The sequence below is a fragment of the Haliotis cracherodii genome, unplaced genomic scaffold (genome assembly GCF_022045235.1).
Source record: "Haliotis cracherodii isolate W230 unplaced genomic scaffold, xgHalCrac1.p SCAF_17, whole genome shotgun sequence".
NCBI lineage: Eukaryota > Metazoa > Mollusca > Gastropoda > Lepetellida > Haliotidae > Haliotis > Haliotis cracherodii.
This window is the reverse complement of record NW_027266272.1, coordinates 12,189,706-12,210,966: the sequence shown is the minus strand read 5'-3', so window position 1 is coordinate 12,210,966 and position 21,261 is coordinate 12,189,706. Positions and strand designations below refer to the sequence as shown.

General features: G+C 43.4%; 1 protein-coding gene across 1 annotated transcript in view; it reads left to right on the top strand.

The window, feature by feature from the left end:
• LOC139464899 (deleted in lung and esophageal cancer protein 1-like) overlaps window positions 1-21,261 on the top strand; it is a 45,035-nt gene that overhangs the window by 1,505 nt on the left and 22,269 nt on the right. Inside the window, exons 3-22 of the mRNA XM_071246478.1 lie at window positions 139-292; window positions 576-686; window positions 1,697-1,878; window positions 2,718-2,935; window positions 3,797-3,860; window positions 4,273-4,290; window positions 4,814-4,901; window positions 6,307-6,480; window positions 8,229-8,362; window positions 9,451-9,634; window positions 10,141-10,303; window positions 10,484-10,682; window positions 12,684-12,924; window positions 13,636-13,775; window positions 14,348-14,441; window positions 16,002-16,132; window positions 17,087-17,242; window positions 18,785-18,927; window positions 19,746-19,899; window positions 20,908-21,018. Of these exons, the coding sequence (XP_071102579.1) occupies window positions 139-292; window positions 576-686; window positions 1,697-1,878; window positions 2,718-2,935; window positions 3,797-3,860; window positions 4,273-4,290; window positions 4,814-4,901; window positions 6,307-6,480; window positions 8,229-8,362; window positions 9,451-9,634; window positions 10,141-10,303; window positions 10,484-10,682; window positions 12,684-12,924; window positions 13,636-13,775; window positions 14,348-14,441; window positions 16,002-16,132; window positions 17,087-17,242; window positions 18,785-18,927; window positions 19,746-19,899; window positions 20,908-21,018 (2,859 nt within the window). The remainder of the gene's footprint in view (window positions 1-138; window positions 293-575; window positions 687-1,696; window positions 1,879-2,717; window positions 2,936-3,796; window positions 3,861-4,272; window positions 4,291-4,813; window positions 4,902-6,306; window positions 6,481-8,228; window positions 8,363-9,450; window positions 9,635-10,140; window positions 10,304-10,483; window positions 10,683-12,683; window positions 12,925-13,635; window positions 13,776-14,347; window positions 14,442-16,001; window positions 16,133-17,086; window positions 17,243-18,784; window positions 18,928-19,745; window positions 19,900-20,907; window positions 21,019-21,261) is intronic.

The window sequence follows — 21,261 nt, the reverse complement described above, 5'->3', positions numbered from 1 at the left end:
ATATTTGAATGAAGCAGATATTGTGTTTTATGATCTTGCTGTGGAATTTAGTTGAATGATGTTCACATATAGAACAAAATGAGTTTGCATTGTTTACACAATATCATCAAGGGGAATTGACAGAAGTGAGTGTTGCAGGTTTACACAGAGTGGCAGAGACGGATGGATGAGGCAGCCATGCTAGAAAGGCACATCATGCAAGCTCAGGCTCGGGCAATGTCAGCTGACGAGAGGGAGTTGAATAGAACTGCTCAAAGTTGTGACAAATATCCCGATCTCGGACTCCCACCAGGTTAGTAGAGTTAGCAACATCTTTAATCCCACTATAAAACCGTCATTAGTCATGAGTTGTACAAGCAGCTACACACTTGCATGCACCTTGCTATATAAGTGCAATAATCTTGAACGTGATGATGGACCCCTTTTTACCTCACCTACTTCTGTCAGAGAGGGATTTTTTATCTGTTTGTAAGGTGTTTGCAGAGCCTAGAGACTCTATACATTGCATTTGATCAAATATTTGTTTAAAAGCTCTGTCAGCATCATGCTCATCACTATCATGAATTTGTGTTCAGGTCGATCTCACTTCCGTTCTTGTATTGATACGGAGCTTCTGAAGAAACACAACCTGCTCACCCCCGAGGACTACGCCACCGAGGACCCCATGTCTGTACCGCCACCCCAACGTAGGTGGGGAGGGAGGCAGTCTTCACTGACTGCATGTGGTCTATCCAAGTTGCATGGTTTCTGGATCTCTTTGGGCTTTTTACAACCCAACACTTCTAAATTGTGCTGAGGACCAGTAACAATCCAATGATTCTTTGACTTGTAACATTTGAGGGCTATAATTCTGAACCAGTTCTCAACGCTTTAATTTTGAAACCAATTGGAGCTTAATAAAACTAATAGAAAATGAAAACAAAGTGAACATTTTGTCTCGTTCAAGCAGGACTAACTACAAACTCTGAGGACTAGTGAAATAAGGTTCACACTGATCATTAGGAATAGTATCAAAAGGGACAAATTTCTAAGGCTGTTGTACCAACATTAAGCTCTTACACTGTGATATAGTCAAGTCCCGTTAATCCGACATCGATGGTGGTATTTGATTATGTCGGATTAACGAGTATGTCGGATTAACGAGTATGTCGGATAAACGAAATTAAGTAGTACCAACGTTCGTAATCGAAAATCGGACAACGACACGATAGATAAGGATTCAAACACGATTTGTCTCGCATCAAAACACCGGCTGTGTACTCGCGGGCAGATGACCACGGAGTACGCTGATCACTGTGTCGGATTACGAGACTGATTAATGAGTGATCTCGGTAATTCGTTGCAAATTAGGTGTGTCGGAGTCGGTATGCGAGACTGTCGGATTAACGGGTCTAAATAGCACCGATTTAATCGGTTCCCATCATTAGTGTCGGATAAAGCCGACTGTCTGATTAACGAGTGTCGGATTAACGAGACTTGACTGTATAACTGTAAAACTGTTCAACTAAGTGTTAAACCGAACTCACTCACTCTTTCAGGACATGTCATGATGTGAATGACAAGTGTAACTTAATAAATCACAAAATTTGAAGTCTGAGTTACAAAGACAAAAGTCTTTTTCTTCAATAATAATTCACAGTTTACAACCTCACTTCAGCTTTTACTAATTTCATGTGATGTTTTCTTAACTCTCTAGCTCCGAAGGTGCCGAGTTATGCCCGTGAAACACAGACATCACAGCAACGCAGTCGGCATAACGAGGGGCGTGTGGACTCCCCCTTCCCCACGGGGGACCAGCTGGCTGTTAGTGAGGAGTTCCCAAGCTTCATCTCGGACGAGGATATGGAGACTAAGGGAAATGATTATGAAAATGATCTGGTGAGTTAGTCAACTCAACACTAGCTATTAAAGTTGTAACCATGGTAAACAATTCTACCATGAATTTGGAAAATTTGCAAATTCTGATAGGTCAGTCAGAGGTTTCAAATCACAATAACCACTTCTGATTGAAACACCTGGTTTGACTGACACATCATAGCGGAAACTATTTAAACTGCTTATCATTGTCAGTAGACATTTTGAAATTAAAACTAATATATATTTAGAGGTTACATAATGCAGAGTTGCTGAAGCTACAATATTCAAAGTATGTGTAACAATAAATATCGGGCTGAAAAAACACAACAGAAATAGTGTATTTAAAGATTTAGGGACAACAGGGAGTTTCAGATTTGGAATTTTTCAGGAGCCGACTGTGACATCATATTCTTCTCACATATACTCTTATGTCATTTATGTCTGGGTAAGGCTATTATCAATTAATAATATGTTGATCATTTGTTATTTAACATATATTTAATACTTGATTGTTATCTAAAAATCTAATAAAATCAACAGTTTATACAGTATAAAGAGAACAAAGCCTTCTCGCAAATGGGCAGTAAAAATGGGGCACGGGTGGCCCAGTCGTCTAAGATGCCGCAATTCACTGTGCAGAGTTGCATCCCTTGGGCACATCAGAAACCTATGATCATGGGTTCGAATGGGCTCATTGGGTAAATGCATGATACCTGCATCACTTCCGGTTTTTATATCATGTAAAGCTGACACACTGTCATATATAACTGAAATACTGTTTAAAGCGGTGTTAAACCTCACTCACCCACCCACTCACTCACTCACTCACTCACTCACTCACTCACTCACATTTGTCCCAGGACACATTTCCAAGGGTTGATGCATGGAAGCAGCACATGACAGAAGAACAGCGAGAGATGGAGCGCCACGACCTCGCCAACCTCCAGGCCAAGACAAACTACCTCCGCAACCAACGCTTCCTGTCAGGTTCAGCGCCCCCTGGTATCAGGACTCTGATCAAGTCACACAAAAAAAAAGCCAAGGAGATCGGGGTAGAGCCCAAACCAGAAGACTCCATGTATGTACTGGTACTTAGCTTTGTAATATAGCGGTCCGTGAAGATCCGGAGTAAAATAGGTCTTCAGCAACCCAGGCTTGCCGTAAAAGGTGACTTTGCTTGTCTTAAGAGGCGACTAAGGGGATCAGGTGGTCAGGCTCACTGACTTGGTTGATGCATGTTATTGATCCCAATCGCGTGGATCGATGTTCATGTTGTTAATCACTGGATTGTCTGGTCCAGACTCTAATACTTACAGACCGCAGTCAACAAGCTGGAATATTGCTGAGTGTGAAACAAACTATGCAATAGCTGCTGTACTGATAATGCAAAGTAAAGGAATATTCTGCCATGAACTTGTAAAATACTCGACTGTGATTGGTCAAAATAGGTTTCAAATCACAGTAACCAACTCTGAATGAAGCAGCTGATTTGCCCACTACAGAAGCTAACATATTTAGAAAAGAATTTAATTCTCAATTATTGTCAGTAGACATTAGAGGTTTCAAATCACAGTAACCACCTCTGAATGAAACAGTTAACTTGACCACCACAACACTACAGAAGCTAACATTTTTAGAAAAGGATTTCATTCTCAATCATTCCGACTGTCGCTTTCATGATCTGGTATGCGATGCTTTGATTGGTCAGGTGAAAGGACGTTCTGACGTGACCCGTTATGGGATGTCCTCAGATCTTTGTTTAGCGATAGCGAGAACTAGGATCTGATTTTAATGAGATTGTTTGATATCAAAGACACTTGGCTGAGATTCTCTATGTAACACTAATCCCAAACACAAATTACAACATGTGACTTCAGTATGACGACTACTTACTTTGATGGTTCAGAGACAACTCACAGTTATTCTGTTTGTGATTTAGACCTCCGGAGCCTACACCAATATTCTTGGCGTCCCCTCCAGAAGTTGTATTCCGGGAATACCAGGTGGAGCAAGTTTACGAGGTGAGTAGTTTGACCTGTCCGGGGAGCTTTCAGGGAATATGAGGTGGAACAAGTTTACGAGGTGAGTAGTTTCACCTGTCTGGGGAGTGTTCAGGGAATACCAGGTGGAACAAGTTTACGAGGTTAGTAGTTTCACCTGTCTGTGGTGTGTCCTGGGAATACGAGGTGGAACAAGTTTACGAGGTGAGTAGTTTGACCTGTCCGGGAAGTGTTCAGGGAATACCAGGTGGAACAAGTTTATGAGGTGAGTAGTTTCACCTGTCTGTGGGGGTGTTCAAGGAATTACGAGGTGAGTTGTTTCACCTGTCTGGGGGGGTGTTCAGGGAATACGAGGTGGAACAAGTTTACGAGGTGAGTAGTTTGACCTGTCCGGGAAGTGTTCAGGGAATACCAGGTGGAACAAGTTTACGAGGTGAGTAGTTTGACCTGTCCGGGGAGCTTTCAGGGAATATGAGGTGGAACAAGTTTACGAGGTGAGTAGTTTCACCTGTCTGGGGAGTGTTCAGGGAATACCAGGTGGAACAAGTTTACGAGGTTAGTAGTTTCACCTGTCTGTGGTGTGTCCTGGGAATACGAGGTGGAACAAGTTTACGAGGTGAGTAGTTTGACCTGTCCGGGAAGTGTTCAGGGAATACCAGGTGGAACAAGTTTATGAGGTGAGTAGTTTCACCTGTCTGTGGGGGTGTTCAAGGAATTACGAGGTGAGTTGTTTCACCTGTCTGGGGGGGTGTTCAGGGAATACGAGGTGGAACAAGTTTACGAGGTGAGTAGTTTCACCTGTCTGGGGGTGTGTTCATTTTAATCATAAATTCGTTTAGAAAGAAACATAGTACCATTGTATACTGATCAATAACTTACACTTGTGCTATGCTGACATTAAGATTCAAAGATGTCGTATGTCAAATTAAATTTTTTTTTTCTTCTGTTTTTACCAGATTGTATTGGAATTGAAGAACATATCAACAGTGATTCGCCAGTGCCGATCCTTACCTCCTTCAACACCCTACTTCACTGTAGGCCTAGGTGGGTAGGACTGTAGGTTTTGGCCTGTAGGCCTAAGTGGGTAGGACTGTAGGTTTGGGCCTGTAGGACTAGGTGAGTAGGACTGTAGGTTTTGGCCTGTAGGACTAAGTGGGTAGGACTGTAGGTTTGGGCCTGTAGGACTAAGAGGGTAGGACTGTAGGTTTTGGCCTGTTGGACTAGGTGGGTAGAACTAGGTTTGTGTCTGTAGGACGAGGTGGGTAGAACTGTATGTTTGGGCCTGTAGGTCTAGGTGGGTAGGACTGTAGGTGTGGGCCTGTAGGTTTGGCCTGTAGAAGGAGGTGGGAAGGACTGTAGGTTTGGGTCTGTAGGACGAGGTGTGTAGGACTGTAGGTTTGGGTCTGTAGGAGGAGGTGGGTAGAACTGTAGGTTTGGGCCTGTAGGACTAAGAGGGTAGGACTGTAGGTTTGGGCCTGTAGGACAAAGAGGGTAGGACTGTAGGTTTGGGCCTGTAGGTCTAGGTGGGTAGGACTGTAGGTGTGGGCCTGTAGGTTTGGCCTGTAGGACGAGGTGGGAAGGACTGTAGGTTTGGGTCTGTAGGACGAGGTGGGTAGAACTGTAGGTTTGGGCCTATAGGACTAAGAGGGTAGGACTGTAGGTTTTGGCCTGTGAGACTAGGTGGGTAGAACTGTAGGTTTGGGTCTGTAGGGTGAGGTGGGTAGAACTGTAGGTTTGGGACTATAGGACTAAGAGGGTAGGACTGTAGGTTTTGGCCTGTGAGACTAGGTGGGTAGAACTGTAGGTTTGGGCCTGTAGGACAAAAAGGGTAGAACTGTAGGTTTGGGCCTGTATGTCTAGGTGGGTAGGACTGTAGGTTTGGGCCATGCTTAAAAGACAATGGCAGTAATCCTCTGTTTAGCGCTAGGCTTTAATAGAACTGCTAATCCGAGTTGGATGTTCTGTAATGTTCAGAATGGATCGGTTTGTCAGGCTCAGTGACTTGGTTGATTGTGTGTCATTGTACCATCACTCCATGGGCATTAATGAAAAGGCCACTCCCAACATGGGTTTTGACTTAAAATTGATGATGAGAATAGATTGACAAAAGAATCCCTAGCTACATAAAATAAGCTGTTACAGAGCAGTGACTACAAGTAACCCGACTGTATGAGAAGTGAATGCTAGGTGCACAAACTGTGTTGGTTGTGTCAATTAATGAGCAGAGACACGCACACATGCACGCACGCACGCACGCACGCACGCACGCACACAGTGCATGCATGTTGTTCTATATGTGCAGTAATCTTGAATGTGACGTTAAGCCCCATTTCACCTCACCACCTCTCATGCTATCAACCACCTGTATTCACTAATTTGCTGGATGACATGATATTGCTGCTCTTTTCCACTCTGTCTTTCATCAGTGCTTGCTGTTTCTGCCTGGCAGGTCAGTTTCCAGGGGAGCATGGTCTGGTAGCAGCTGGCATGAGCTGCAAGTACCCGATCCGCTTCGTCCCCGACTCTCTGAAGGACTTTGATGATGAGATTGTCATCCAGACCCAGTCCGCCATCCCCCTCGTCATCCCCCTGCGTGGACGAAGAGACCCCCCTATCCTCACACGTAAGTAGTCGTCATACTTAGGTCACATGTTGTAATTTGTGTTTGGGATTAGTGTTACATAGAGAATCTCAGCCAAGTGTCTTTTAAAATCAAATACCATATTCGACGTAATAAGCGCCCAGGGCGCTCTCAAAATTAGAAATAGGGGACCCTTATTAGAATATTACTTTGGTGGAAAAAACAGAGTTTAAAGATAAATTTTGTGGTTTATGCTGACAGTCTGAACTGTTTATATATACGACAGATACATTTTTCCAGAATTTAATTGCCCATAATTAAGGGTGCATATAATACATGAATAAATAAGTCCTGTGTACATTGATAAATCAGAAGGGGTGCTAATTGGGATTGTTCACTTGCCAAACTTTACTATCCAAACTCAGTTTCCCAACTTTTTCACTTTGTAAACAGTAACTACTAGTGTTTTGATTGTAAAAAGTGCAGTGAACCAGCTTCAGGGGCAGAGAGATAAGTGGTCATGGTAATTGATGATGCCACGATGGTCTGAAAGCATTGTGATACAATTTCATTTCAGTGATATTTTGTAAGGAGATATCATTTGATCAGTACTGGACACTGGTCACTGTCTGGTGGCAGACAGACCTGCCTGAATGTAGACCACACAACCTGACTGTCTATCTGTTCACAATTCCCCCAAAACTGGACACCGGTCACTGTCTGGTGGCAGACTGACCTGCCTGTATGTAGACCACACACTCTGACATGTCTATCTGTCCACTGCAGTTCCCCCAATACTGGACACTGGTCACTGTCTGGTGGCAGACTGACCTCCCTGTATGTAGACCACACAACCTGACTGTCTATCTGTCCACAGTTCCCCCAATACTGGACACTGGTCACTGTCTGGTGGCAGACTGACCTCCCTTTATGTAGACCACACAACCTGACTGTCTATCTGTCCACAGTTCCGCCAATACTGGACACTGGTCACTCTCTGGTGGGAGACTGACCTGCCTGTATGTAGACCACACAACCTGACTGTCTATCTGTCCACAGTTCCCCCAATACTGGACACTGGTCACTGTCTGGTGGCAGACTGACCTCCCTTTATGTAGACCACACAACCTGACTGTCTATCTGTCCACAGTTCTGCCAATACTGAACACTGGTCACTGTCTGGTGGCAGACTGACCTGCCGGTATGTAGACCACACACTCTGACATGTCTATCTGTCCACAATTCCCCCAATACTGGACACTGGTCACTGTCTGGTGGCAGACTGACCTGCCTGTATGTAGACCACACACTCTGACATGTCTATCTGTCCACGGTTCCCCCATACTGGACACTGGTCACTGTCTGGTGGCAGACTGACCTCCCTGTATGTAGACCACACACTCTGACATGTCTATCTGTCCACGGTTCCCCCATACTGGACACTGGTCACTGTCTGGTGGCAGACTGACCTCCCTGTATGTAGACCACACAACCTGACTGTCTATCTGTCCACAATTCCCCCATACTGGACACTGGTCACCGTCTGGTGGCAGACTGACCTCCCTGTATGTAGACCACACAACCTGACTGTCTATCTGTCCACGGTTCCCCTAATACTGGACACATGTCACTGTCTGGTGGCAGACTGACCTCCCTGTATGTAGACCACACAACCTGACTGTCTATCTTTCCACAATTCCACCAATACTGGACACCGGTTACTGTCTGGTGGCAGACTGACCTCCCTGTTTGTAGACCACACAACCTGACTGTCTATCTGTCCACCACAGTTCCCCCAATACTGGACACTGGTCACTGTCTGGTCGGTGGTTACCACGTTGCCCAGTTCTTCATCAAGAATGAAGGCGGTTCTGGCCGGTTCTGCATCATGCCCAGGTCGGCATGGCCAGCCATTAACTTTAAGGTAAGATGATAACTTCACTAATTCAGTATTGTCAGGGCTGATAGTCATGCATTACTCCTTAAAGCATTTACTGCTTACCTTACTACAAAAGTAAGATTAATATGAAAGGAATACTTCACATATCCCAGACAGAATTTAGTGTGGTAGCAGAATGCTAACTACCAAATTAAACGAAAGTTGGAGAGCCAAGCAAGACACATCCTGCCCTGTGTACGACGAGCAGTAATATGATTTGATGTGATCTCGGTCACATGACAGCAGATGTTCTACAAAAAGCAAACTTGAGATGGAAACAGCTTTTTCTTTTGCCACCCAAGACTATCGCTAGGGGCTGTCTCTTTTGTCGTAGGGTAAAAAGTAAATGCATTAAGGAGTAATGTAGGATAAGTGTACAAATGTAAAAAATATGGAAAAAAGATGAACTTAAACTTTAAAACCAAAATGAAATCAAATTCTGTGATAACTTGTGGACATGGTAACTAATGGATGAGCAGACAGAAATTAAGTGAAATGTTATAAAACTTAGGAGGCAGAAGCAGACAGACTGGGTGTCAGCATGGCGGTCATGATCATTGAAATTGCGCAGCTTTGTCAAACACCGGGAACCTGTTTTAATCCCAGTAGGGGGAATCCCCTCAATGGCAGAATATTTCAATTGATGGAAGATTTCGCCTGTCGTGTTTTATCTGTTTTATGTTATTTCTGTGTTTTCCAATGTAATTTTGGTCAAGTATTTGTGATTAAGTATGCCCTAAATTATTAAGATCTGCAAAGTTACTGTGTTGACTTTACTCACCCTTCAAGACAGCCTTCTCTGTAAAACAAACAAAATGTTTGTCTTGACAATTTTAAGTAAGGATAAGATTTATGGATGAACAACTTTTTTATTACAATTAGGACAACATTTCAGTGATGGTCCTGAGCGGTGATCAAGCGGGTGATGTTGCTCATTAGTTGTACATCGATATATCTTATCCTTACTTAGAACTTCTATATCAGATATGCCACTGAAAGAAGGCGCCAATTTTACATTATATACAGTTATGATAAACGAAAAATATCTCTGATATTCCATATTTCCCTGACAGTCCGTGGTATCCGAAGGCAAGGTTGTGATGCCTCCATTTGATGTGCGGCCCTCAACTTTTGAGCTGAGGCGGGGCCAGTCCGGGATCGTGGAGGTGATCTTCAACCCCCATGCAACCAAGGTGTTCAACCAGGAGATCACCATCGCCTGTGATAACTGTCAAGTCCAACACTTCCTGCTGAGAGGTAACTACCGGCCACTGAACAGTTATTGTGTTAATTTTCTTTCTTGTTATTTTTGAACATCAGAAAATAAATTATAATGTAGAACAAACTTCGATTTTTTAGAAATGGGCTCATTTCAGCGGATTTCTGTTACACACTGAAGAGATGGAATAAAAAAATACAATTAAAAATATGATAATTTTTTGTCAACTATCTGTACCAAAAATCTGTAAACGCCTCTAAAAGTCTGGCCTAATAGACAGAGAGAAAAGGCTCTTACTGCTTGCTAGATTGTGAATCATGGAGCCTTGACTGCATGGGTATTGCTCACAATATCAATCACTAGATTGTTTGCTCAAGACTTGATTATCTATAGGCTGTCATCATACATCTGGAATATTGCTGAGTGCATTGTTAAACAACAAACACACAGACGCTATTCTGACCCAAACTCCCCAAAGGGAAATTTCTTAAAGATATTTGTATCACTTATAAGTCAGTCACATATGATATCGTCTCAACTACAGGTGAGGGTCAGACAGCACAGGTGGCCCTGGACTTTGTGGAGAGAGGAGAGTCCGAGCCCCTGCCGGGTGAACTGACCGACTTCTCCGCACAACATCGCCTTGTGTTTGACGACCTCAACCCATACACGTACACAGACCGAGTCATCACTGTCCAGAACCTGACGTAAGTATGGGCTCTGGTGAGGTGATAGACGAAGATGCTGCAATGTACTGTGCAGACTTGCTTCCCTTACCCATGCCAGGATCAGCTGGTCAGCAGTTTTAAATTCTATATTTGTCCCGATAACATAATGAGGATTATAAGAAGTTTGCAGGACCATTAATGAAGCTGTATTTCTTTCAGGAAAGTTGACCTTCCCTTCCAATGGCTGACCTACAAACCACATCTAAATCCACCAGATACAGAGGCTCTTGACGCGGAGAACGCAGGACCTCGAGATCGCATACCCGACCTTGACACTGCTTTCAGCGTCAGCCCCAACAACGGGATGGTTCCGGCTGATGAGAAGATGGAGTTCAAGGTCACGTTTGCTCCACCAATGGTATGCATAGATGACCTTGTTGAACTATCACAGCATCAAATACAACATTGCTGTTTCAACTCGGGCAATTTTTTTATTCCTTGAGCACATCCTCTTCAGATCCAGAGGGTGATCCAGCAGGCTCCCTGGGTCCAGGGACCCATTGCACAAAGCGTTTGTAGGACTACAACTATCATAAGTGTGGGAGTTACAATCACCTCAGTGCTAAGATAGCTTTGTGCAACAGGGCCCAGTTCGAAAAAGCCATCTAAGGGCCGCAACTATCAAACTCTTTAACATAACTCCATCTTTAACATAAATCTTTTGATCGTCACAGTGCTGAGATCGCTTTGAGGTACAGAACCTCTTGACTATCCTTGTAAAAATCAACCCGTGAAGATCCGGGGTAGAATAGGTCTTCAGCAACCCCTGCTTGCCGTAAAAGGTGACTATGCTTGTTGTAAAAGGCGACTACCAGGATTGGGTGACTTGGTTGATGCATGTCATCGATCCCAATTGCGTGGATCGATGCTCATGATATATATCACTGGATTGTCTGGTCCAGACTTGATTATTTACAGACTGCCATCACTTAGCTTGAATATTGCTGAGTGCGGCGTTAAACAACAAACCAACCAACCAACCTTGTGAAAATCATGAAAATTATACACAGTTGACTCTTGTCAAGCGGCAGATCAAAGGATTGAGTCAGACATATCAACTTATGTCTTTTGCAACTAAACCGACAAGGGAGTTTCCAACATCACTGATCACTTATGATACTTCTGATACCACCTAAGACATCATTCAATGTGATTTTATTCCGACTACTGTTTTGATCGTAGAATAATTGTTTGTTTTAATTTTCTTTAAACTTGATGACAATCTAGAGGGATGGTGTAAATCCTGCTGGGGTCCTGCAAGTATCAGAGGAACTGTTAGTCTTCATAGTCCCTAGTGTAGGGGGCAAACTTTGGTTGGTGATGATCTATTGAGTATTTATATAATGTATACTCCTATCTTATGGTATAATGGTACAGATCTGTGATGGTCTGATTGTCTTACTGTCCTCTGTTGACAGGTTTGATGAAGTCTAATTTATTTATTATTAACGTATAACGTGTTGTAATCACTATATGGCTTTAATACTTCTGACGTGATTTTTAGTTTTTACATACTCCCCACTAATACACAGTCACAATGTGAAATTACTCAGAATGGACAATGATAGATCTCTAGTAAGTGTACATGATTCAAAGAAGTTCAGTCATTTTTTTAATCAGTTGCCATAGCTGCCTACCATCTACTATTGGCATGGTTAAACCATCCGCCTCCCCTAATTCATCCTTGTGAATCTAGGTTAGAATAGAATAGGTCCCCAGCAACCTATTTTGGTCATCAGAAGTGACCAAATGTTGTCAGACATGATTGATAGCCCCGACTGTGTGAATCATTGCTCACAATATCAATCACTGGATTGTCTGGTCTAGACTCGATTATTTACAGCCACATGTAGCTAGAATGTTGCTGAGTGCAGCGTTAAACAAGAAACACACTGACACATACTTTGGTTGTAATATTCTGTAGTATTGCTGCTTGAAATACACACACAAACTATTACTGTATTCGACGTAATAAGCGCCCCGCTGTAATAAGCGCCCACGTCGAAATTTATTAATATATTGGCTTTTGAACAATCCCAATAAGCACCCCTTCCGAATGATCAATGTACACAAGACTTATTTATTCGTGTATAATACGCACTCGCGTGTTATATGCACCCTTAATTATGGGCAATTAAATTCTGGAAAAATATATCTGTCGTATATAAACATTTCAGGCTGTCAGCATGAACCATGAAATTTATCTTTCAACTCTTATCTTCACCAAAATACCATTCTAATACGAGCCCCCTATTTCTAATTTTGAGAGCGCCCTGGGCGCTTATTACGTCAAATACAGTAGTTTGTTTGTAGTATTGAAGCTTGAAACATCACTAATGCAGTCCCTGCTCTGTTTCAGTTGAACTCCTTCCACAGTATTCTGCACATGGTTCTGCAACAAGTTCCACGCACCAGCCAGAGCATGAGGGCCATAGTTGGAAGGTCAAGTGCAAGGTCAGTTACAGCCTTGTCACAGAAGAGGTCGGTGTCAAGCAAGACAGAGAGTTCAGTTCAGATGAAAGGGTCAAGGTCAGCCTCCTCTGAAAGGTCATCTGAATCCTCAGGAGATGAAGACGAAGAAGTCATCATTCCAATCGATGGTGAGTAGACCTTTTATAATATATCAATTCACAAATTAATTTCAGTTCATTTTCTCCAAAATGTTGATACATGTAATAGTTATACCAACAATTTCATAGAATAAATCTTCAGCAAGCCATGCTTGCCATAAAAGGCGACTATGCTTGTCCTAGAGGCGACTAACGGGGTCAGGTGGTCAGGCTCGCTGACTTGGTTGATGCATGTCATCGCTTTCCAATTGCTCATGATTAATGCTCATGATGTCAAACACTGGATTCTCTGGTCCAAACTCGATAATTTACAGACCGCTGTCATATAGTTGGAATATTGCTGAGTGCAGCGTTAAACAACAAACAAACTAACAAACCCACAATATCCGAGGTGTATCTGTCAATATCCTTACAGTTTTGGTCGTGAGGCCTCTGAGGCCAACCCAAGGAGGCCAACCCAAGATGGCCTTACGACTGACATCATAAGGATACTGATAGATACACTGAGGGAGGATGGTTATAACTGGCTTATGTCAGTTATCTGAATGAATTTATTTTTAAAACCCACACATTCAGACCCTGTCAGACTCTTTGTTTTCAGGGGGCAATGAAATATTGTGCTTAGATTTGTATAAATAAACAGTTGATAATATCTACCAATACCGCAATAATATCGAGCCCGAGTTAATTTGGAGTCCTACTACATATGATGTGTCATGGCTTGTGTGTGTGTGTGACCAGGTCCCATCTACTGTGACACCGTGGGTCTGGAGATAGAGGTGAAGGGGAAGAGCGTTCCCCTCAACATCGTCCTCCACCCCTACGCCATCTTCCTGCCGGGCAAGAACCCCATCGGCACTACCATCAAGAAACTCTTCACTGTACGTTCGATACCATCTCCTTAGAAACTAATTATGTTTAAAAACAATTTTCATGGGCTTGTCACTGTCCTTGAAGTATATGTCAATTCTACCCTAAGCCTGTGTTCTTTTGATTAAAACTGTTTTTTGTTACTGAAATTATAAAAAATTGAAAAATTCTGTTTTTGATTAAAAATGTGCTTTGTAGCATCTATTCTGTTTGTAGTTTTGTTGCAACTTGTAAAATTAATAGAAACGACACTTACTTTTGCAAAGGTATCCTTTTGGCAATAATCATGTCTGTTTTGGATTGTTTCACAATGTGCTATCATAAATAAACAAGCTCAAACTTTCTCCAGGACTGAACACAACAGTGATTTCTTGGTGAAAATATATACTAAAGAACACCTGATGTTTTCATGGCCCTGACAGATGAACTATAGTCATATGACAAGTCAGGTGTTCTTTAACTTCTAAGAGTAGCATATATTAGATCAGTTAATGTAGTTCACCCAGCATGAAGCCATTTGTCTGTTGTTTGAGATGAAAGCATGGTTGACACTGATTGACTCTGTGTGGGTTTCTATTTGCAGATGGCCAACCACAGTTTCTCCACGATCACCTTCCAGTGGCAGCCTCACAGTGACAAGCACATCATCGAGGTGGAACCTCCGTTTGGAGAACTAGGTAACACTTCACATGATGACCCATCTGTCTGTAGAACAATATAGCATGCATGCAACTTCACGGCATCTCAACATCACTTTCTAGGAACTGAGAACTGGTTTATGTGGGTAGTATTTAATGTCTACCAAACCTGGGTATAAACTTTGGGGTGGTTTTAATTGATGTATTTATTATGACTTCATTACCACCTCAGTGGGCTGGTGGTAGAACATCTGCTCAGAGAGCGGAAGGTCTGGGGTTCGATCCCTAACCATGTCATATTAAAAGACAGTAAAAGATGGTACTTGTTGTTACTCTGCCTGGCTCTCAGCATTAAGGGGCTAAAAACAAGGACTAGTTGGCTTGGAGTCAATATGCTGTGTCTGAGGAGGCATATTCATGGTGTCCATGTGTCCCTTCACTGACCCCCATTCTTCACTGACCCCCATTGTTTCTCCAGACCCTGGTATGTCCATGTGTCCCCCTTCACTGACCCCCACTCTTCACTGACCCCCATTCTTCACTGACCTCCATTCTTCACTGACCCCCGTTGTTTCCCCAGACCCTGATATGTCCATGTGTCCCCCTTCACTGACCCCCATTCTTCACTGACCCCCGTTGTTTCCCCAGACCCTGGTATGTCCATGTGTCCCCCTTCACTGACCCCCATTCTTCACTGACCCCCGTTGTTTCCCCAGACCCTGGTATGGCCATGTGTCCCCCTTCACTGACCCCCATTCTTCACTGACCCCCGTTGTTTCCCCAGACCCTGATATGTCCATGTGTCCCCCTTCACTGACCCCCATTCTTCACTGACCCCCGTTGTTTCCCCAGACCCTGGTATGGCCATGTGTCCCCCTTCACTGACCCCCATTCTTCACTGACCCCCGTTGTTTCCCCAGACCCTGGTATGGCCATGTGTCCCCGTTCACTGACCCCCATTCTTCACTGACCCCCGTTGTTTCCCCAGACCCCTGTTGTTTCCCCAGACCCCTGTTGTTTCCCCAGACCCTGGTATGGCCATGTGTCCCCGTTCACTGACCCCCATTCTTCTCTGACCCCCGTTGTTTCCCCAGACCCTGGTATGGCCATGTGTCCCCGTTCACTGACCCCCATTCTTCACTGACCCCCGTTGTTTCCCCAGACCCTGGTATGGCCATGTGTCCCCGTTCACTGACCCCCATTCTTCACTGACCCCCGTTGTTTCCCCAGACCCTGGTATGGCCATGTGTCCCCGTTCACTGACCCCCATTCTTCACTGACCCCCGTTGTTTCCCCAGACCCTGGTATGGCCATGTGTCCCCGTTTACTGACCCCCATTCTTCACTGACCCCCGTTGTTTCCCCAGACCCCTGTTGTTTCCCCAGACCCTGGTATGGCCATGTGTCCCCAGACCCTGGTATGGCCATGTGTCCCCAGACCCTGGTATGGCCATGTGTCCCCGTTCACTGACCCCCATTCTTCACTGACCCCCGTTGTTTCCCCAGACCCTGGTATGGCCATGTGTCCCCAGACCCTGGTATGGCCATGTGTCCCCGTTTACTGACCCCCATTCTTCACTGACCCCCATTGTTTCCCCAGACCCTGGTATGGCCATGGACCTTGAGCTGAGTCTGACTGGTGTGGAACCCGGGAAGATCAGCACCACTCTGTACTGCTTTGTCATGAACATGGACGACCCTCTGGCACTCCACATAGAAGCTGAAATGAAGGTACAACCAGATTTGGATTATTTACTGTAACTTAGTAATAGATGTTTATAGAAACAGTAAGTCATGACTAACAAAATGTTATTTATCTGACACTTTTAAGCATCAAAGTTGATATTGGTGAAGTTGAAGTGTTTCAGTTTCCTCTGATTTGTAAGTTAAAAGCTACCATCACATAAGCATTGTTTCCATCTTCCTGAGTCCAGTTTCCACCCTTGCCAAACTAGACTGGAATTATGTAGTTATATTTTGGCTGGACTAACAATTCTATGAACAGTCCAATCAAAATAACTTAATGAAATCGACATCAAGTTGATAAACAACACGGATCAGATAGTCTTGATGAGGTGCCGCCATTGTGTTTGAGGCAAAGGCAAGTTATATGAGAGGTGGAATCTGATTGGTCAATAGGAGGACATAGAAGGGACGTAACTCGTAATAGCCACTGGTGGCGCTACAATTGAGCACAGAAATCCAGCCTAGTTTGGCATGGGTGGATATTAGACTTTTAGACACAGTTAACTCCCTTGGCTCAGGAAGATGCATTGTTTCAGCCATATAGCAACTATGTCAAATGTCACTATCATTTCCCATCCCAAACCCAAAGTTGCTGATAAAGTGAGATGTGGTTTTTGTGGATATTGCAGGGTTGACTGCCTCCATGTGTTGTCTGCCAGAGAGCAGAAGCTCGGTGGTTCAATCCCTGGCAGCGTCATACCAAAAGATGTTAAAATATGATAATTCTTGTTACCCTGCATAGCGCTAAGCATTAAGGGGCTCGGAGTCAGTATACTGCGTCTGAATTGGGTATCCATATCTCAGTAGGCTAGCACCGTAGGACTGGCATTCGTCTGTACTAGTACAAGCAGCCACACACACGTGGTTGGACATTGCTATATAAGTGCAATATTCTTCAACACGACATTAAACCTGATTACACTGCACCTCACCTTGCAGGGTCCGGAGATCACAGTAGAGGAGCCTGATGTCAACTTCGGCCTGGTGCGTCTCGGCCAGAGCGTGCAGCGGACCGTCACCCTGTACAACCAGTCCCAGCTGGTCACCAAGTGGCACATACAGGATACACCACTTCCACTTGCTGAGGACCCAATGGTATGTATAGCCTAATCTCCTCCCAAAATATAGTCCCAAAGATTTATCTAGACATGCTCAGAGGCCAATATTTGGCCCAAATCTGCAGCAAAATGTCATTAAATATTCCCAGATCTGAGGGGTTAGTGTAGGTTTACCGAAATGTGAAGCCCAGAGAGAGCCCATAATTAGATCCAGAGAAGGGTCAAGGCCCACCCCCACCCCCCCTCTCACATACATACACACGCTTTTGAAAACAAAATGTTATTTGTTGTAGGCAATAAAATGATCAAGAGAGAGGATTTGGATATTTCATACCCACTCTTTTAAACATGCTGGATCCGCCCTTGCAGCCTACTGTTAAAATAACTGAACAATATTTCTGGTCATAACTCTTCAAATAGCTTCCATCCTTTGTAGGCTGAACGACACAATTTGACGTTCATACATTTTTTACAAGAAAAACTCGTTCCAACGTTCATACAGTTTGGGCCTCACTCTATGAAGGTTCATACTCCAATGAACTCACACAAAGTGAAGGTCAATTCTTAATTGAATACAAGATATGAATATAAGAAGAGCTATCAGGTCACAATAATTTGATAGATTTTCATCCAGTTATTTATTAATGTGAGGCGGGAGGCATTTCTAAGCATCTCTGGATGGAAATGATTCACATGAAGCACAGTTGCTCACAATATCGATCACTGGATTGTCTCATCCAGATTATTTACAGACCTCCGTCATACAGATGGAATAATGCTGAGTGTGGTGTTAAATGACAAGCAAAAACACATGAAGCATGAATGGCAGGAAAAACTATATAGTGTAAAGAAAGTAGAGCACAACATAGCAATGTTCTCTGTTGGTATGTTGGTCAAATATGACATGCAGCAGGTGTGACAGTGAGGAAAATCAAACTATTATTTCATGAAGGCGACATTGCAGAACTTCTGGGGTTTGCCAAGGAGGGAAGTGTTTCATTGTATGTTGTCCCCTTCTCACGCAAGCACCTAGTGAGTTCATATTCAGTCCTGAGTCAGGTGATCAGAAAGAGTGAGTGAGTGAGTGAGTCAGGTTTACCGCCGCTTTTAACAGTATTCCAGTTATATCACAGCGTGTCAGCTTAATGTGGGAGGAAAGCCCTAAGTGATGTAGGTCTCAGACCTTTACCACTTCGGTGAAACCAACGAGCACGGATATGGTGCTGACAAACCTAGAAACATAATCGGCGAAGCGGGATTTGAAACCACAATCATAGGTTTCTGGCGTGTTCAAGGGACGCAACTCTACACAGCGAATTGCAGCGCCTCAGACGACTGGGCCATCCGTGCCCCCTGATCAGAAAGAATGCTTCAGTATGTATTCGTGTTTGGGAATTCCCAGGGGTTCCCCCAGGAATGTGGAAGTAGTCTGTCAGTGTGTACGTCATTTGGAGAACACGGCCACACTTATGAACGTCAATTTCGTGGTCATGTGACATACCTCTCATCCAATTGAAAAGCCATATATCGTGTAAACTTCAAATAAATAATTTTTGTATTTTGTCTCCTTCTCACACAGGCACCCAGTGAGTTCATATTCAGTCCTGAGTCGGGTGAACTTCGACCTCTGGAGAGGAAGGTCATTACTGTGACCTTCACCCCAAAATCAGCGCAGACGGTCAAGAGAGTGTTGGAGATAGACATTGAGGATGGAAACAAAAGGTAGAGTTGCCTTCGTATATAGAACTAATGTACAATATGCCACTGAGGAATGTAGATTCAGTATCAACCTGACTTGAGCCTTTATCAGTCTTCACATGTTGGAATTCTTGATGAAAATGTTTTATTTAAGACTTTCCTTCAATATTTTTGAATTTGTGGAGAGATAATAACTGATGTGCACGCTGTGATTCTGCATAGCAATAATACTTCACAGACTGCTTCTTTAATTGTCTGGGGCACGGGTGCCCAGTTGTCTACGGCGCCGCGATTCGCTGTGCAGAGTTGCGTCCCTTGGGCACACCAGAAACCTATGATTGTGGGTTCGAATCCTGGTTCGCTCCGATTATGTTTCTAGGTTTGTCAGCACCATACCCGTGCTCGTGGGTTTCACCAAAGTGGTAAACACCTGAGACCTGCATCACTTCGGGCTTTCCTCCAACATTAAGCTGACACGCCGTGATATAACTGGAAAACTGTTAAAAGCGGCATTAAACCAAACTCACTCACTCACTCACTCTTTAATTGTCAACACAACAAACTGTAGGCAGAAAACTCAGTGGCATCATTACGGGAAAAAAACACACAAAAACTGCTTGGTTAGCTAATCAAATGCCATGGAGATACTTTATTTATAACTGTAAAGTATATTGGGTTGTTTTTTTGTAATAATTGTAATAAAACACTAATATTTTTTTTACATTTTTCACTAATATATAATATGTCTAAAAAGCAAGTTTATGTTGTAACAATATGGTGGAATTGTTACAATATCATGGACTGATGGGTACAAGAATGTAATTCTCTGCTTGTGTTGACAGCTCTATCGCAGCGTACGCGGAAGTACAGAGTCCGTCGGTGTGCCTGAAGGAAAGCAACCTGACCCTGCCGGAGGTGTACCTGGGGGTGCCGTGTCGGGTGGAGGTCGTGCTGCTCAACCAGGGCCTGATTCCCACCCGCTTCCACATCGGAGAGGTCCGTCTCTCACATCACTTACCTTTCGTTCTTTTTCTCCCTGTTCCTTTCTATGTCTCATCTGCCGTCTCCCTTTCTCTTTCTTTCTCTCCATCCTCTTTCATTTTCCCTTTTTCCCTTTCTTTTACATAAAGAGAACCTCACACTCATGTCTTTTGATATTAAATATGTATATGAGCCAATAAAAGGAGGAGTGTTGATATATTTGATCAAAAGACACTATGGTCAGATTCTATTTGTCATCCAAAATCATTCTTCTACTTCACTTTGTAAACAGTAAACAGTCTTGAATGTAGAGTACAGTTTACCACCATCCGTGGCAGAGAGATTAGTGATGTAATTTGATTGTGATGTCATGGAAACTGACATGTTAAACGGATTGATTAGTAGCCAGAGGCAAGTCATTAAACAACTGCTTATTGTTTTATATCAGTATGGTTAATGTTAGTACAAACTAGAATATTTATAAAACTTATGTAACAGAAGATATATATGTTTTAAGCCATAATTGTAAGGCGGTCTGTGTTATTTTATGTTTCTCATCTCATGACAATCTTAAATTACCTTCTGTTCAAAAAGAAACTGACAGGTTTTTATATTATGTGAAAAAATGTACCATGCCATAAAAAAACAGGTAGGCATCGCTACATATGGTGTATCTCTACATATGGTGTATCCCTACATGTGGTGTATCTCTACATGTGGTGTATCTCTACATGTGGTGTGTCTCTACATGTGGTGTGTCTCTACATGTGGTGTGTCTTTACATGTGGTGTATCCCTACATGTGGTGTCTCTACATGTGGTGTATCTCTACACGTGGTGTATCTCTACATGTGGTGTATCGCTACATGTGGTGTGTCTCTACATGTGGTGTATCTCTACACATGGTGTATCTCTACATGTGGTGTATCTCTACATGTGGTGTATCTCTACATGTGGTGTATCTCTACATGTGGTGTATCTCTACATGTGGTGTATCTCTACATGTGGTGTGTACTGTCTGCAGGTTGAGGGGGAGGATGTAGAGGACTGTAGTGTGGAGATGGACAAGACGGCAGCCTTCATCAAACCTCGTGAAGAGTGCATCATCAACCTTGACTTTGTCGCGAAGAGAGAGGTACCAGTTCCTTTCTCTAATAATAAATTGCTATCCTTCCCCATAAACTATAAATCATGTCACATGTACGTCAGAATTATGTTGCCAATTTTGGCCTATTTCTATGAAACCTGAGTTCAGCTCCTGTCAAGTGGGTGAGTGAGAGAGTGAGTTTTACGCTGCTTTAAGCAATATTCCAGCAATATCGCCTGGGGACAACAGAAAAGGGCTTCACACATTGTAACCATGACGGGAATCGAACCC